Genomic DNA, 18,629 nt, shown 5'->3' with positions numbered 1-18,629 from the left:
CACTCCTTCCCTACAAGGCTCAGCAACCGTCATGGAAGAAGGAGTGGAAAGAGTCTTAGAGCCACAGGAGGCCTGGAGCAAAACAGTGTTTTCTGACCATGACAAGGCCACTGCACTCACGAGCTCATGGGAGTTGTGGCTGCTTCACCATCATCAAACCAGCCACCATTCTAGCACAAAGAGGGAAGGGGCACCCAAGCCTCCACTCCTAGCTGAGAAGCTACTGATAGCAGATGGTTTCTGGGGATGAAGATTCAATTTTCTTTCATGTGTTGTGTCTTGTAAGTGGACCATGCTCCAGTAGACAGACCCACATCCACAAGTATTTGGACAATACAAATCAGACTCAGGAGAGTCTAAAAGTATTTTTTTTTTAAAAAAAAGGAAGACACAAAGTTGGGAGGGGTAAGGGTATATCTGGGAGGACTTAAGGGGAGAAGTGGCAAGTGAATATGAATAAAATATGTCACATGCATGTATAAAAAATTCCAGCAATTAATAAAAACACTGCATTTAAATTTTTTTTAAAAAAAATTCTTTTTTAAATTTAAAAAGACCATCCATCTCAAAAGACCAAAAACAAGAGTTGAGATATAGCTCATAGTACAGTCTCTGCCTGGCATATATGAGACTGGATTTGATCCCCAGCAAACCCCAAATAAATTAATTCATTCAAGACATACAGAAAAGTAATAGTACTTTTAAAATGATTATATGGTTACTTCAAAGAGTATAAAAATTGCGGTGGGGTACTAAGGACTGAGCCTAGTGCCTCCCCCACTAGGTGAGCACTCTGACACTGTAACTCTACTAGACTTCCAGCCTGTTTCTAGTTTTTATTTTCAGACAGAATATCATTAGGTGGCCCAGGCTGGCCTTGTGCTCAATTTGTATCCCAGGCAGACCTTGAATTGTGACCACCACGCATCCCCAGACTCTCAAGTAGGTGAGATTACAGTCCTGCAAGACCAGGCCTAGCTAGAACCACTCTTAAAAAAATAAATCAAGAAAAAAAAACTTACATAAAATATAAGTAACTCATGCTTGCATTTGGAAAACTTTCTAGCTGTTAAAGCAGATAAATTAGGAGGTGTGTTTGTGTTCTCTATAACACTGTCAGTTAAGGCAGCAGTCAGCATAGCCATGTCTTCCACAGTCGGGTCTACTTCTGTTCTTCCACACGATATGGTGAGAGAAAAGACACAATAGATTCTGTGTTTTAACTCTGCAGACGAAAAACAGTCAACCTAACCCACTTTGTATTCAGTCCATTAGATAACATTTTGTTGCCTCTGAACTCCTTTTCGGTACTGGCAGTTGCCAAAACACTAGAAATTTCTAGCGAGACATACTGAAATGTGGGCTGGAGAGGCAGCTAGTGGGTAAGTGCACTTGCTATTCTTGCAGAGGTTCAGTTCCCAGTGCCCACCTAGTGGCTTTCAGGTGTCTATAACTCCAGCTCTAGGCAATCCAATCTCCACAGCATATAAACAGTACACTTACACACATGAAGACAAAATACCCAATACACATAAAATTCATCCATTAAAAAACACATACTAAAAATTTTCAAGTATGACAGTATAGTAAAAAAGAAAATAAATAAAAATGCCCACAGATATGGGGCATTAGTTAAAAATGAGACAAGAGAAAAATGGAGAAATAGCTACACATGGTAGACACCTATACAAAAACAAGTGTATAAGCACCAGCTACTTGTAAAGCCCCCACCCTTTTCTTTCTGTTTGAGTCCCCAAATCCTACCAAAATAGCATAGTTATTTAGTCCCATTTTGGGGTGGACAGCTTAGGTTTCTTTCCCAAAATTACAAATAATAAGAAAATACAGAAGAAAAAAGTAACTCCAGTTTTCAAAGGAAAGTACATACATCCTATCTAACATTTGTTGGCAATGCAAAAATCAGACAACAATCTTTCAGTTACTTGATGGCTATGGAATGCGAGTCGTATGAAGGCCAATATAAACTGTGAGCTGGGGACAAGACAGGAAATGACAGAGACACTCATGATGGAAGTGTGGCGGTCTCCATCACAGCACTGCCAGGCTCTACAGATAAGAAAGGACCAAGAAAGGCTACAGTGGAATCCAGTTACACTTGAGCTGGAGCTCTCTACTTACTAGTTCTTCAGGGTTTGCCCCAGTGTCCACATGAAACCTAAGCACCCTGGCTGGTGAGTCTAAGCTCCAAACCTTCAGGGAATCTCTGAAACTAACGTAGCATCTTCCATTAGCCATGCACCCTTGCCACAGCCTGCCTACGTTTACTCTACACTTATTCTCACTCCAAGGACAAACGGCCTCCTCAGAGAGCAAGTGCGGCACGGGGGAAGCTGTGTCTTCAGGGTCCTTTCACATTACAGAATGACATACACAACAGTGGTAACTCTGGGCCTTTGCTTTGCTTTGTGACTGTGTTCCTCGGTTATCTAAACCCAACACTAAATGATCAAACCATTCCATCAGTAGGTCCAGCTTCGCTGTCTAGGGTTTTAGACGTGACAGAAATCCATGTACATTATGGGGACATGACAGAAGTCCATGATAACTATGGAGACAGTCCCTTATCAGCCTAAATGGAAAAGCCTTGGTTTGATTTGAGTTCTGTTTGGTTTTTGTTTCTGTATTTTCCTTTTTAGAAAAAGAAAATCAATCTATAGAAAAAAGGGGGTAGGGAGTCCAGCAATATATAAATATAAATCACATGCACAGACTTGATGACCTTCTGATGGAGGCCATTTTTCAAAGGATATTTGAGGGTCGCTGCTATTGCTGACTGACCAGTCCAATCCTTGCTCAGGTTTAGGTTACCTCTTCAAAAGTTCACGTCTATACCAGCACTAGGAATCTATCCGTAGTTTTCTGGGTTTGTTTTTATATTAGTATACATACTAAAGTGAGGAGCCCACCATACTACAATAGTTAACTCCAAACCTGCCTCACAGAGAAGAACTTCATCAAACTCACTGGTCACAGAACAAAACGAAGACATTAACGTGGGAAAGAAAGTTGTGTGGGCTGGGGTAGGGAGGGGAGAAAAGGGTGGGAGGGAGACAAGAGAGGGTGAGATGACAACAATCAAAATGTCCTGTTTGTGTATGTCAAATTGTCAAACAGAAAATATCAGAATTTTGAAAGAGGGCTCCATGCCTCCTACATGAGTGCAGGTAGTGCCTCTAGCTGCCCTGAACATGGCAGGAGCGACTGTATAATCTTAGAAGTACGAAATGCATACTGCATACTACCTTTCTGAGCTAGGAACACCTACCGATTTACTAGCATCGTGGGGATGCTTTCTGTGACTGTGTACATGTGAGAGTGTGTGTGAGACAGGGGGAAAGAGAGAGATGTAAGTGTGTGTATGGGGGGGGAGAGAGAAGAGGGAGTGTGTAAGAGGGGGACAGGGAGAGAGGGCAGGAGGATGAGGGAGGTAAGAGTTGTGTTAGTGAGAGAGGAGGAAGAGAGGGAGGGAAGAGTGTGTGTGTATGTGTGTCTGCATGTACATGTGTGTGCAGGCACACTCACTGTTGGCGGAGCTGCCAGCATACAGCAGACATATGTGGAGGTCAGAGGACCTTCAGTGTGTCAGCGGGTCCTCATCTTTCCACTCTGCTCAAGATAAGGTGTCTTTGCTATTGCTTAAGCCAGGCTAGCCCCACAAGAACCTCTGGTAATTCTTCTGCCTTGGCCTCCCATCTCCCCATAGGGGCACACTGGGATTACATATACTATTGTTATAGGTATAAGAGTGTGGCCTTTATGTGGGTTCTGGGGTCCAAACTGTCAGGCTCGTGTGGCAAGAGCTTCTACCTATAGAGCCATCTCCCCAGCCCAAGAATGAAGTTTGTAAACTATAATTTGTATTTGCATAGTTTTTAAAAGGCTTCTGGTCCTAGAAATCTAATTTAATTCTAGCTGATAGTTTATGGTTTTCCTATTTTCTTATATTTTATCATCACAAGTAATTATGCTCCAGTTATAACTGCTATTGTCACAGAGTTAAGCTAAGATTTAATACTTAAAAAATAAATCCTGTTTAATAAAAAGAATTTGATGTTTGGAAACTGTAGGTTCATCTGAACAATTTTCTAAGTTCTGTAACACACCTTCCATGCAAAAGCAGCTTCAAGACGAATTCTTTTTCCGTTTGTTTGTTTTAGTTTTGGTTTGGTTTGGTTTGGTTTTTGGTTTTTTGAGACAGAGTTTCTCTGTAGCTTTGGAGCCTATCCTGAAACTAGTTCTTGTAGACTAGGCTGGCCTTGAACTCACAGAAATCTGTGAGTTCTCTGCCTCAGGTTAGGGATGTTGGGTAGGGAAGCTGTAGGCCACTGTGTGCCATGTAAAAGGAGTGTCCTAATAGTTGGAAACATGTGGAGTAACCATAGGAAGCGGTGGAGTAGAGATGCTGACTTGGAAGCTCTCTGTTTCAAGTTAGTAAGAAAATGTACAGAAGAGAAACCATGACCCTGAATAAAACCTGCAGAACACTGCCCTGACATTTTGGTGGGTGGAGTGGCTCACCAGACTTGTTTGTAAGGATTATAAAAGAAATATATTTTATTGACAAGGGACATATGTTAGATTTAGCTCATGGAAAGAAAATGTTGAGCTAATGAATTCCTAAGGAACATGGAGAAGAATATATGAGATGCAGAGGATAAGGCTACAGTATTTACATTCTTATGCCCACAGAATGGCGAGCCAAAACACAGCTAGTGCTGAACTCCTCATAGCAGAAGGTTCAGAAGGTGGCTACAGTGCTCCACACCCATGGGAATGACATTTTAATCTAAAAACAGGTGCACAGAAGTAAAGTAGAAAAGATTTAGTGTCAGGATAACACATGGTCTAGCTTCCTCTTCCTTGGCAGGGGTAGGTGGGGAGAAAAGGTGGCATACGTGGTGAACAAAGGTAAGATCACAAAGAAAGGATTTGGGTTACAAATCAAATGAACTGCACTAAGCCTCAAGCTCACCAGCTTAAGCCCAGCTGAGCCTCTTATCTGCAGCTGATATACTGGGATTCAACACACCAGTGTTACCCGTTCCTGTCACCTCAGCTATTTAGTGGCCACTACAATAGAACTAAAGACTGACAACAAATTGACACTGTTGGCAACTATGTGGCTTGGTTGGCTTACCTGATTTCCTCCAGAGCCTAAGCGGATTAGGTCCATTCAAAGCCATTAGGTAAGGACAGCAGAGTCAGTGCTGCAAACCTGGAGTGGTCTGTCCACTCCACCCCAGCCTCTGTCCATACAGGAGAGGCCACGTAATCGTCTCAAACCTTACTAAGAGGCTATCGTCCCCTTTCAAACAGCTTAGTAGCTTCCAAATGGACAGAATTACAAAGAAACTGTATCACAACCTGGCCTTTGCCATCCTGCCCCAAGATAGAACTTCTGACTATACAATTTGTTTGGCCTCAGACCCTTTTTTTCTTTTTTCTTTTTCTTTCTTTTATTTTTTTTTTGTATTTTGCAAATTATCACCTATCCTGCATGAATAAACTAAAATATCATCTCAGAGACACAGCTCTAGCTATATCATAAAAGGGACATTACTGTCACGATCCTGTTCATTCCCTTTATAATAAATACATTCTGCATTCATGTACCTCTTTGTTCATGTGATATTATACATCAATTCTTGTCCACAAGGACAAGACATACATCTCTACATACCTAATGCTTAGTAAAGGGCCTAACGTGCAGGACACACTCATAGGATTTCTGGTACAGGAAAGCAGAGAAGAGATAATGGATACAGACCCACACAAAGTTACCTCTGCCAGAACTGAGTATTAGATAATGGTCTATCACAATTAATAGTTTAAATATTAAATTACTGAGTTTAAATATTAAATTACTATCATTAAATGTTAGAAACTTTAGAAAATGAAACAGGGATGGAGAGATGGCTCAATGGGTAAAGGTTTTCTCACTGCCAAGCCTGAAAACCTGGGTTCCATCCCAGATTCATGTGTGAAAGGAGAACCAACTCATACATATTATTCTCTGATGCCCGTGTACACAGTGCCACATGTGGGCATGTGCATGCGCCCCCCCCCACGCCATACAATAAATAAAAGTAAAGGAAACCATAGTAAAGCAACATTCTCATGAAACGCCTATTAGAATTATGCTCTTTGGGGAAGCAACATGTAATAAACACTCTAAAAACTCTATTTCATATGATAATGTTTATTAGCAAATATATCATTTTAACTTTTGAAAACCAGCAGTTAAGGAGATGTCCAAGAAGCTTCTCTGAAGAACTCAGACCCAAGGTAGAACACAGCCCAAAATGAGTAGACCCAACATTGTTTGAGGAGGATATGATAGCTACTTTCACGTGTCAACACCATTCTAGATGTTTCTTTTTTTTTCTTATTTATTTATTTATTTATTAAGCATACAATGTACTGCTGGCAAGGAAGGCACCAGGTCTCATTACAGATGGTTGTGAGCCACCATGAGGTTGCTGGGAATCGAACTGGGGACCTCTGGAAGAGCAGCCGGTGCTCTCACCCTCTGAGCCATCTCTCCAGCCCTTTCTACAAAGGTCGTTTGTTTGTTTGTTTGTTTGTTTGTGAGACAGGGTCTCTCAGCATAGCCCTGGCTATCCTAAAACTCACGAAGTAGACCAGGCTGGCCTTGAACTCACAGAGATCTGCCTGCTGGGATTAGAAGTATGCACACCACATCCAGCTACAAAGATCATTTTAAAGTAAGATTCACGTTACTCAGCTGGCTCTAAATCATAATGCTGGTCATTCCAAGGGGGTTAAAAGTCCTGGTAGAAAAGAACAACTGCCCCTGCAGATGGGGAACTTCTGCCACAGGACGAGTTCAGGCTTCACTCCACTGTGGGACCCGCCCTTCCCTGGCTCTTCAACCTGGACACAAGAGCTCTGGTGCAGCCACTGCCCCACAGGGCCTCAGTAAGTCTCTCCTAGCCTGTTTTCATTCTCATTCCTTCTCTCCCAATCACAGTTCCCACCCCACGCCCCTCTTTTTCTTTCTCCCCCTTCTCCCGCTCCCCTCTCTCTGAAGTCTGGCCCTTAACACCTTGTTGATACTTTTCTAGTAATGATTATTTTCAATTTATAATACAACATTTTAAAAATAAAATAAAAACAACTATATATTATTACTTCTACATAAATATTTTCAAATAACTATGAACTCAAAGTATATATAAAATGATTTTACAACTGTTCTGATGAACTCCAGCATAGCTCCCATAGTTTAAACACAGAACCCTATGGTAAAACTGACCTCATCATATATAAGCATACATCTGACGAATGTCAATAAAATTAATTTCTTTGAATAAAGGTTGTGTGTGTATATACCGATATTTTAAGCTTTTAAAACAAATTACCTCATTTTAAGAGCAAATGTTTTAATTCACATAGGTACACTATTTTAAATATATAATATATGGTACATTTTAAATTATTGTACACACCATTTACTCATCTGCCAATCATATTTAAGACTGAGTTACACAGTTAAAAGGTGACCTTCTTTAGTTAAAAAGAGAACATTTAGTAACTCATAAATTGAATAGCTAATTACATAATTTGGAATATTGTCAATAATCTTAAAACTTTACTAATATGATATAAAATATTAATGAAATATAGAATAAAACAGTATTGAACTAAAATTGTTGAGTTCACTTATGCAATTGTTTCTAAACATTCACAATCATATTTTGAAAGATAGACCACCTCTCTGAATATATTAAATACAGATTATTTTTGTCATGTAATATCTGGATCTTGAGAAACACAGATGGGAAACAAGTAAGAAAGCTAGGCAAAGATGATTACAGCCAGGGTGGACCCTGCTCTGCCTTCCCGCTGCTGACTCTGGTGCAGGGCCGCGGCACAGGGAGGGGCACTGCCGCGGAAAATGCTTCCTGATGCTTCTGCAGCCCAATAGGGAGAACACACAGCAGGGGTAAAAGCATGCTAAGACTAACGGTCCCCAAAGAACACACAAAACTCAGACCCAGAGAGTGTAATTTATACACACCAAGTGAGAGAATACCAACATTTGGCTCTAGTCATCCAAGCATTATAGCCAGGACACAACTAAATAAAATTACACGCTTGTTGTGGCCACATGTTGTTAGGGGGATAGAGTGAGAATTTTAATGAATCAAGTCATTAAATGATTGTGAATTCCTCTTGTTTGAAAGTATACAATTCTTCATAAATCTCAAATTTGCAATCAAAGTTGTAATTGATTTCCTTCAAAGTAATTGAAACTGTTAGGTGACTTCACGAGAGGTTCCAAATCCCTGAAAGTACTAATTTGTGAGCTACCTTTTAAAACATGCACAGAACATTTCAACTCAAAGTGGCCAGCTCTCTTCCTAAACATGGCCCGAGGACATCTGTGAAAACAGTCCCTAATTCTCTTGACATAGAAAAACCCCACAAAATCACGCAAATCAAGAGGTGCAGGTCTTTGCGTTCATTTTAAGAACATGTGTGAAAATGCCTAGGCCATCGAGGTATGCAAATTTAAAAAGCTGATTACAAGCTATCTGAAGGGTGTCACTTTAAAGAGGCCATGTGTGTGGATCTAATGTACACGGAAAATAGAAAGAGACAAGATCTCCTGAGTAAATTGGGAACATGGGAACCATGGGAGATGATAGAAGGGAAGGGGAGAGGAATGGAGGAGTGGAGAAAAACATATAGCTCAATAAAAACAATTTAACAAATCCCCACTAAGTGACAAGACACTGGAAAACACCCACCGAGTCAGCAAAATGGAGACGACACGGCAGAGCTAGATGGAGGCAAGGTGGACCCGAGCTGGCAGTGTGCAACCGCGTGCAAATACTTCCGCTAGTGATTGGTCTATGTGTGCTGTTCAGTGTATAGTGGAAGAGTCACTGTGTCCCCAGGCCAGACAGCGGGGCTAGAAAGAACAGAGAACTGAGCTACGGGTGTAGACATCACTGACCATCCCAGGTGAACAAGTCTCACAATGCGCACGACTGAACTTCCAGAGCTCATGGGCGGATTGACCCTCACAGCTCCCTGCCACATGGACATGACTCTCATGTGGGTAACAAACTGTTCCTAGGCCAGAAGAGGAGGCTGCACAGAAGAAAAGGACAGACCAGAAGGAACTGAAGCAACAAAACCTTATGGCATGAAAATAAATTCAACATAAAATAAATGAAAGCAACAAAGTAACCTTAGAATTTAAAAGTTCCCAATAAACACACGGCTAGAATCCCAGTTAGAGCGGGTACCACCAATGCTTAGCCAAACCGCTCAACTACTCCCAATTTTGACGATAAAAAGTATATTCCAATGCCAGTTAGAAAGCTTTGTAAAGTACTGTATCTCTGCAGGGACTTCCATCCAGCAACTGTAGTTCTCCATCCTATGACTATCCTATGGAGAGGTATGCTGCCTTCTACACGTCTGGAGGCTTGCATCTCTACATCCTCCCGTTTGCTCTCAGGTGACCAGGTTCAAAAGCTGTTACTACTGCAGTCACCTCTGGACACAGTCCAATCTGCCAGGGACCCATCAAAAACACGGTTATCTAATAAATATAATATTCCAAGCATGAGAATATTTAATATAAAATGATCTAAGAATAAATGCCTCTTTTCATTTTTTATTTTTACTAATGCAGACGAAGGTTTAGAATTCTCATCTAAAATATATGCATTCCAGTAGATGGGAGAGTAACTAAACGTATGTGTTTTTATGAGTACTTACCTGAGATAAAACTTGGCAGACTGTTTCTGGATTCTCCATATGTTACATGTAAACTTAAACCAAAACACCTGGAAGCACCACACAGGCTGTAGCAAAATTATTTTTGGACCTGAAACTCAAGCTTTCCACATATCAAGTCTCTAGATGGGCGGGAGGCTCAATGAGCTGTTATTCTATATTTCTAAAGGCTTTTTACAGTAGCAGATAAGTCTCACTGCCTTGCCAAAGAGATTTATATGTCTATGCATAAATTTGGCCAACCCTTAGATCCTGATGTAAAGAACTGATGCTTGACTCATGTCTGCATTTTTTCCATTCTCCACATTTTTCCTAATTAAGGCAATGCTTAAGAAAGAAAATACTTTGGAACTCAAAACTCCTCTGGGCACACACTGAATTCCCAGTTCTTATGATTACAGGAGACTCGACCTCACTCCTATTGAGGACAAATCACGCATACATTTCATAAATGCAGCATTTGTCCTACTCAGGGAAAAGAAGAATTGAACTTGCACTTCAGAGATCATCAACACCTGCATCTCCAGTGCCAATGGCAATCATTTTTTTTTAAATAGTTGCCAAACGATCCACTGCAGTAACAGTTACAAACTACCTAGTTCAGACATTCTCATTTGCTTCATAGCTTTGAAGAAAATCCACCATGATTTCTCTTTCTTAAAACCTTAAAAATGATCAGTGCAAATTCTGAGCTTATTTTAAAGGTGACGAAACAAATTAACGGGAGTGCTAACTGCAGAACCTGTACAAATAAAAAGCAAAGGTGTTACTACAAGTAAATGCCAAAGTTTATTAATATCTAACAATAAACCACTCTTCTGGAAGAGTTAAAAATGTAATCAGTGATTTGATGTTTAAAAGAATTTCTAAAGTTTACAGACTAAGTGAGAGATATATAAAGTTATTATACTTCCTAATATGTTAACTTTTTTTTTTTTTTTTTTGAGACAGGCTCTCACCATGTCCTTCTTGCTGGCCTAGAACTCACTGTGTAGACCAGATGGGCTTCAGACTCAGAGACCCAGCTGCCTTTGTCTCCTGAGTGCTGGGACTAAAGGTGAGCCACCACAACCAGCTTGTGTCTGACAATTCTAATGTGGCTGAATCTAGCCTTGGTTCACCTGGGCAGCTCTGTTAGTCAGCAACGCCTGAATCCTGAAGGACCTCTCCCATAAACACCCATCTGGCCCATTTTCTAAAAGTCAGCTTCACCTGCCTCTGACAGGCAACCCAGGACCTCTGGGCCCTGGCTTGCCTGGGATTTGCATTTTGATGTCTCAGTAATAAGGAGAATAGTGCTAAACTACTAAAGTGGCTGCGAGACACTGAGGTCCACACACTCCCTAAATTTAACTGCTTATATCTCGATCCCGGTACTGTGGCATGAAGAGGCAGGGCATTTTAGAAGTAATCAGGCCAGGGAGCCCATAAGACCAGGACAATATAAAAAGGTGCCTATATAAACAAGTTCTCAGAGGGCTTAAAAACATAAAGATATAACAAGCAACCAGACAGTGTTCTAGTGCTCAGAGGCAATCCTTTCCAGAACCCAACCATGCAGACCTTGATCATAGGATCCCAGACTCCAGGAGTAAGAGAAATAAGCCTCTCTAATGAAAAGGTCACTCTGTTGATGGTGGTTGAATACAGCATCTGATTTGACTAGGACAATATCACAGAGTTATTTCAATGATTGAGCATGTAGCTTGCAAATTATCCAAACTGGCCAGAAAACCATGTATCTTTCCATAAGGAATACATGCTTAATTTATTTATAATCAGCTAATGAGCTACTAAAGTAGTTCTAACTTAAAATTAGTATCGTATACCTATATGGCATATCATTTAAACAATATGAACGCTTCTATTCAATTAAGCATCCACTTCATGGTTAATACAGTTAGTACAATACAGTCCCTATAATGTAACAGAAACATTATTTGTTTGAAGGAATGTTAGTCTCAGGGATTTTTTAAAATATTATTTTAAGCTTTCATTCATTCATTCATTTAAGGCGGGGTTTCTCTAAGTAGCCCTGGCTGTCCTGGAACTCATTTTGTAGATCAGGCTTTCCTCAAATTCAAGAGATCCGCCTGCCTCTGCCTCCTGAGTGCTGGAACTAAAGGTGAGCACCACCACTGGCTTTAGCTTCTTTTCTTTTTGCTATGTCACAAATCAAGTTTCAATTAAAGGTGACACTCTCCTCTTGAGATTCTAGACAAATGCAGTTTCCTATATGGCATGAGTAAACATTTATTCCTATCTCCCTAGGTACAGTGTCACACATAGAGAAGGAGAATAATTTTTTAGGGTATTGCCCCTGGTGGCTTTCTCTACTCTAGTGAATGATCCCAAACCCACGTATAATTGGACAGCATTAACTGGATTATCAAAAGTTGGAGGGTCATGAAATTTGAAGGGAGATGGAGGAAATACGAAAGTAGAAATTGCCAGGCGGTGGCGCTGCACCCCTTTAACCCCAGCACTCGGGAGGCAGAGGTAGGTAGAGTTCAAGGCCAGCCTGGTCTACAAGAGCTAGTTCTATGACAGGCTCCAAAGCTACACAGAGAAACCCTGTCTTGAAAAATAAAAAGGGAAAAAAAGAAGAAGAAATAGAGGGTGGATATGATCATATTTCATTATATACATGTGTGAAATTCTCAAAAATAAAGATAAATGTAATAAAATATTAGAACCTTTGAATACAGCATCTATTAAGTTCCCAGCCCACACATCTTATTGACTTCTAGGCCCACCTATCTGGATGCTCCTCTTTTGCAAACGACTCTTTTGTACACGACTATGGTAAGGCTGGTGAACACTGCTCTGCGTCCCGTCGGATGGCAAGCATCCTGAGGGTGTTACAATGCTTATGCAACAATAACCACGACTGAGGATTATTCAGCTATATCATTTGTATTACATCCAATCCCACCCTCCAAAAACTCACAAAATAGATATTATTCTAAGGAACAGGCTAAGAATTCAATTTAAATGCACTATAGCTTTCTCCAACTAATTTGGAGAGCATTGTTTGCACCTTGACTCTGGGTGGACCAACAGTACTAGTCTGGGCATCTTGGGAAAGACTTGTTTTGTTTTTTAATCTGTTTTCAGCTCCACCTTTTTGCCAAAATCAGTACTCCCCACATAAAGATGAGAAGTGAAAAAAGTATGCATTCAAGCTCTCTACACTCAGTCAAACTTCTTTGTCCTTGTAGACTGACTCATTGGAGTTGCATTTGCTTCAGGATCAATTATTTATGAGGATTTGTCTGTTAAAATAATAAGCTTAAACAGCAGGGGGAAATGATGGATCATCATTACTGAACATTTTCTCTAAGAGTGCACGAACAGGATCCTCCTGAATTACTGTTTCAGTGAGATAGCAGAAAGGGCATATTAACTGAGCACCAGCCAGGCAACTGGATACTCAACAGGACTGCAAGAATAACTTGAAATAATGACGTTTCGGGTCCAGTGTAGTGGTGCATGCCTACAATCCCAGCTTCACAGCTAGAGGCTGGAGCACTGTGAGATTGATGGCACCCTAGTCTACACAGGGAAACAAAGGTTAAACTGGTACATAGAGAGCCCTGTCTCAGAAAGAGTTTCCCTCTCTAGAATCTTATAACCTAGCTATGACTGGGGATCAAAATTATCTTGACAGACATTAAAAATATCAAAAGTAAGAACATGGTTATCAAATATATAGTATAATGAAATGTAGCTTTAAAAAAAGACATGTTTTGGGGAAATGCATGTTTAAAATACAGTAGGTAGGGACTGAGGAGATGGCTCAGGCTCAGGACTTAAGAATACTTGCTGCCCTTGCAGAAGACCCAGTTTGGTTCCCATCATCCATGACTTCTCACAACCATCTGTAAATATTTCCAGAGGAGCCAATGCTCTCTCTCTGGCCTCCACAGGCATCAGGCATGCATGTGGTGCACTTACATGCATGCAATCAAACACTCATACACATAAAATTAATATTTAACATTTTTAAGTTCAAAATATATAGTAAGTAGGAAGGAGAAATACTTCAAAAGAAACTCTTTAAGTCTGCTTTATACGCCTGTATAATTAATTTGTACGAAGCTTTCTGAAACGTTTCACAAGGTATATTAGTAAGTAACTCAGGTAAGATAGAACTCAGTAGAACAGAAAAACAGAGAGCTGTCTCTACCATCTGTGTAAAGGTTAGCCATAATTAAATGTGCTGTGAGAAGCAGACAGAAACACCAAATATGCAGAATTCTATAAAAATTACAGTGCTGTGGGCACATGGGAATAAGACAACCTAAGCAAGCCCAACAACAGTCTGAAAACTGATTATCCATGACATCCTGACGCCAACACAAAGTATCTATGCCAAGGAGACGAAATTTCTCATGAAACCAATAAATGCATATTCCAGCTTTTTCCCTCAACAGTCATTAAGAATAGGATTATTCATATAAGTATTGATCTGGGAGGCTGGGGACACTGCTTAGCTGGCAGAGTGCTTTCCTAGCATGCACATGGCTCTAAGCCATGTCCTTAGCACCACATAAACCAGGCGCGGTGGCACATGCCTGTAACCCTAGAAAAGAGAGGCAGGAGAATTCTATGCTGTCTTCAAATTCCGAAGACACCAGGCATGCATGTGGTGCACATATATACATGCAAGACATAAACATAAGATAGAATAAATGAACTGCTAAGAAAATTTAAAACAGGTAAATGGCAAGAAGTACATGAACATTAATAATCCAACATTATTAATCATCAGTGAAATGCAAATCAAACCCACAGTCAGCTATCACTTGACCTCTGAAATGGATAGCCTCAAAATGATGAGAGACATTCTGCCTGGGGTATGAATGAAAAATAAATTACCTGGTGATGGAAGCAAAGGAAATTAATACAGCCACTATAGAGAACAATGGGGAGGGACCTCAAAAATTTAAAAACAAAACATCTATCAATCTCACTGCTGTGATGGATCCAAAGAAAATGAATCAGTCTGTCAAACTGCTGTCACTGTCAGACTGTCAAATACACTCACAATACACAAGACACAGAGCCAAACTCAATGCCGGGAACAAATGAATTAATGAAGATACACACACAATGGGTTATTATTTGGCCTTAAAGGAGGAGGTTACCCTGTCACTGTAAAACCCTGGGTGACCATAGAGGACAATGTATTAAATGAAACAGTCAAACACAGAAAGTACTGCATGGAAAATCACTAATGTGTGCCATCTCAAGTGGTCAGTCAGTGCAAGCAACAAAATAGGATTTACTGCAAGATTAGGAAATGATTGTCAAGAATGCCAAATTTCAACTAGATAAATGGAGTCCTAGAGACCTGCTGTGTACCAGTGACTACAGTTAATGAAAATGTAATTTTAATTATTTAATTACTTAATGTATATATAAACATGAATGCAACCCAGAGAAGCCAGAAAAGAAGTATCAGACAGTTGTGAGCAGCCCACTGTGGGCACTGGGAACTGAACTCAAACTCAGGTCTTTTACACGAGCAGAATGAGCTAAGCTATAATAACCAGGGAGCCAGTTTTCCATTCTCCAAAATACAAATTGTACTTAAAATAAAAGTTTACATACCTCGGTTTCCTAAATGCCAAACTGTATTGCTGGCACGCGAGACCCACAGTAGGAGTATAAACGATAGGCATGAATTTTTCAATATCAGACATCAGCACACTATAAAAGAGCTTCTCATTTCTATCTTGCAGATCCATCAACAGAAGATACCTGTGGAAATTGGACACAATTTTAGATCTATATCCAACAATCAAAATCTAACTGCAAAAATAGCTATTAGAAATCTAATTCCAATCAAGTACTAAGTACGTCTTTAGTTAAGTAGAAAGCATGAATAATGAAGCCAGGCAGGATGGCATGTGCCTCTAATTCTAACACTTGGGCAACTCAGGCAGGAATGAATACAAGGACAGCTTGAGTTACACAATGAGACCCCGCCTTACAAAAACAATAGCAACAATTTTTAGAAATATCCTTTAAGAAACTGGGGAGATGCTGAGTGGGGAAAGTGCCTGAGGTGCAAACATGAGGACCTGAATTTGAACTTCTGGGGTCCATATCTATAACCTGGTGCTGGGGTTACAGTCAAGCAAACCCCCAGAGCTCACTGGCCAGCCAGGTTAGCCAGTCAGTGTGCTCTGGGCTCATTGAGAGATCCTGTCACAGGTGGAGGACTAGAGAGAAAGATATCCAACACCAACCTCTGACCTCTACAAGTGCAAGCATGTGCATGCTCACAGACACATGCACACATACACATATACACAAATGTATACATACAAAAAACTCAACATCTCAAAGAATGAGGAAACATAAATTGGATTACTACCATTTAAACATCACTACTATTGTGAAATAACATAATTTTGTTCAGTACTTGGACAGACATAGTCCTTATTTTATAATTAAAGAGATGAAAATATCATAGTTGAGTTTAACCACTAACTCAAGCAAACTAATGGCCCTTTGTTTCCTTCTTTCTTTCCTTCCTTTCTTTTTGAGACAATCTCACTATGCAGTCCTGGATGACCTAGATAGCCACTGCGCAAACCAGATTGACATGGAACTTACAGAGATCCACCTGCTTCTGCCTCCTGAGTGCTGGGATTAAATAAATGCACCGCCACACATTTTAACAGCCTTTCTCCATGTAGAGGCAATTCTGGTCTAGTTATCTTTCTATGCATAACCCTTTATGTATTTCAATTCAAACTACTTTGTACAACTAAAAAGTTGTGAAAAACTGTGTTCAGGAACAACGAGACCCTTTGCACTGATCTCTGGTGTGGGTCAGAGATCACTTAAGTGTGTGATTGTGTGCCAAAAGCTTACTCTCTGCTGTGCCAATTGGAATGGGGCTGAGAAATTCAAGAGGTGACATTAGCACTGGGAAAACTGCCCTCAGAAGAGACTAACATAATTTCCACAAGCACTTCCTTCAAAGGAAACTTAACTTGATGAGATGGCGGCCCCTTCCAGCCATCAGATTCCACCCTGCTGTGGTGTGGATGAAAAACCATGCCCTGCAGGAAGCCCTACCAAGGCCCAGACTGCTCAGGACTGAAAGTCTGCATCACTCCGCCATAAGACAGCCATCAGAAACACCAGTAATGACCAATGATCAATTTTAGAAACGAGGAAAGAAATTTTCTTGGGCATTTCTTCCTTTTGTGGAGAATATTCATGTTTACATATAAATATATTAAGTAAATGTGGACATATTTAATTTTCTCATAGAAAAATTATCTTGAAAAAAATAAACTGAGAATTCAAATGATTCTATAAAGACAGTAAATACTTTTTTAAAAAAAATTACTGTATTTGCAAACAAATTCTCCTTAAAGTTAACTATCCATTCCAAATCATGTAATACCCCAACTTTCTTTTATAAAAAACAACAGCAGAGAGTGTAAGAGAAATATGTTCATAAATGTGTTACCTGTCAAAGTCAGAGTTCAGACGCTCAAAATTCTTAACTACCCTGAGGACCTGGATCTCCTGACTGACGAAGCAAGGCGGTAACAATCCATGGATGTTCAGTTGCTGTCTCTCTTCCAGAGTAAATGCCAAATCCTAGGAAGAAAAGGAAAACAATGATTTCCAGAGGAGAAAAAGACAAATAGCACACAAGCACAGATCTGGGGAGGGCAGGGCCTAGCGTTGCTGGAAGTACAGCCAGCCAACTGTGCACTAGCCATCTGCTTCCTTATCTACAGAACCTGAGAGTAGGAAATGGACAGGAAGAAACGACTCAAGAGCACACACGTGAGAGGCCTGAGAGACAGCGCACTCGGCCAGGAACGTGGCTGCTACGCAAACATGAGCAACTGGGCTGTGAGGCCCAGCGCGCACACAAAAGCCAGGTCAGGTACTCTGGCACTAGGGATGGGGAGACAGGTGGGGAGACCTTCAGCTGGCCAGCCAATCAGTGAGCTCCAGTGTCAGTGAGTGCTCCTGTGTCAAAAAAAAAAAAAAAAAAAGATTGAAAGTGATCAAGAAAAACACCTAGTCTATTTCTAGCCTCCACAGTTGTATATACACATACATGTGCATACACACACATACATAATACAGTATATACACCATATGCATGTGTACCCGAAAAATGAAAGATACAATCATTAACATCAGAAAATATGAACGTGAATAGTTATCTATTTTTAAATGCGACTAGAAGTAGGTCAGCTGACACCTGCTGTGCTTCCAACTGTGAACTGGGTCAGGAAATAAACTGCATGATTCGCAGGGACCCTTTCCAACCCTCCACCTCAGGTTATCTCCCACCAGCCTTATGCAATCCTGGTTACACGAATTTCTTCCCAAACCCAGATGCAGCACATTTGTAGTCTTCCATGCATGGCATCTTTATCGAGAGTGATCTTGTTGGCACCACACAGTTTGGACATAAGACCTGTAGACTCAAGCTGGCCCTAACTGGCTATCCATAACCAAATGATCAGCCCTGAAATCATACAGATAACAAGTAATGCTAAATGGCCTGAGCAGGCTGTATTTATATATTCAAGCATGTGTGTGGGTAGGAGGAGAGAGAGACAAGAAAGACACACTCAATTAAAAAAGAGGGAACAAGGGACGGGTGGGAAGGGGGGAACTTATGTAATTACACTCTAACTTTAAAAGTCCTTCTGTTGGGCGGTGGTGGCATAGACCCTTAACCCCAGCACTCAGGAGGCAGAGGCAAATGGATCTCTGTGAATTCAAGGCCAGCCTGATCTACAGAGCAAGTTCCAGGACAGCCAGGGCTATTACAAAGAAAA

At 40.6% G+C, this 18,629-nt stretch overlaps 1 protein-coding gene across 1 annotated transcript in view; it reads right to left on the bottom strand.

The window, feature by feature from the left end:
- The window catches only part of Me1 (malic enzyme 1), a 122,781-nt gene that overhangs the window by 89,864 nt on the left and 14,288 nt on the right, over positions 1-18,629 (bottom strand). The window contains exons 2-3 of the mRNA XM_041679649.1: positions 17,291-17,424; positions 15,412-15,561 (exon numbers count right to left, since the gene is read on the bottom strand). Coding sequence (XP_041535583.1) covers positions 15,412-15,561; positions 17,291-17,424 — 284 coding nt within the window. The remainder of the gene's footprint in view (positions 1-15,411; positions 15,562-17,290; positions 17,425-18,629) is intronic.

The sequence above is a fragment of the Microtus oregoni genome, unplaced genomic scaffold (assembly GCF_018167655.1).
Source record: "Microtus oregoni isolate MIOR12 unplaced genomic scaffold, Mior012 000032F_ref0000030, whole genome shotgun sequence".
NCBI lineage: Eukaryota > Metazoa > Chordata > Mammalia > Rodentia > Cricetidae > Microtus > Microtus oregoni.
This window is presented reverse-complemented; position numbering and strand designations above follow the sequence as displayed.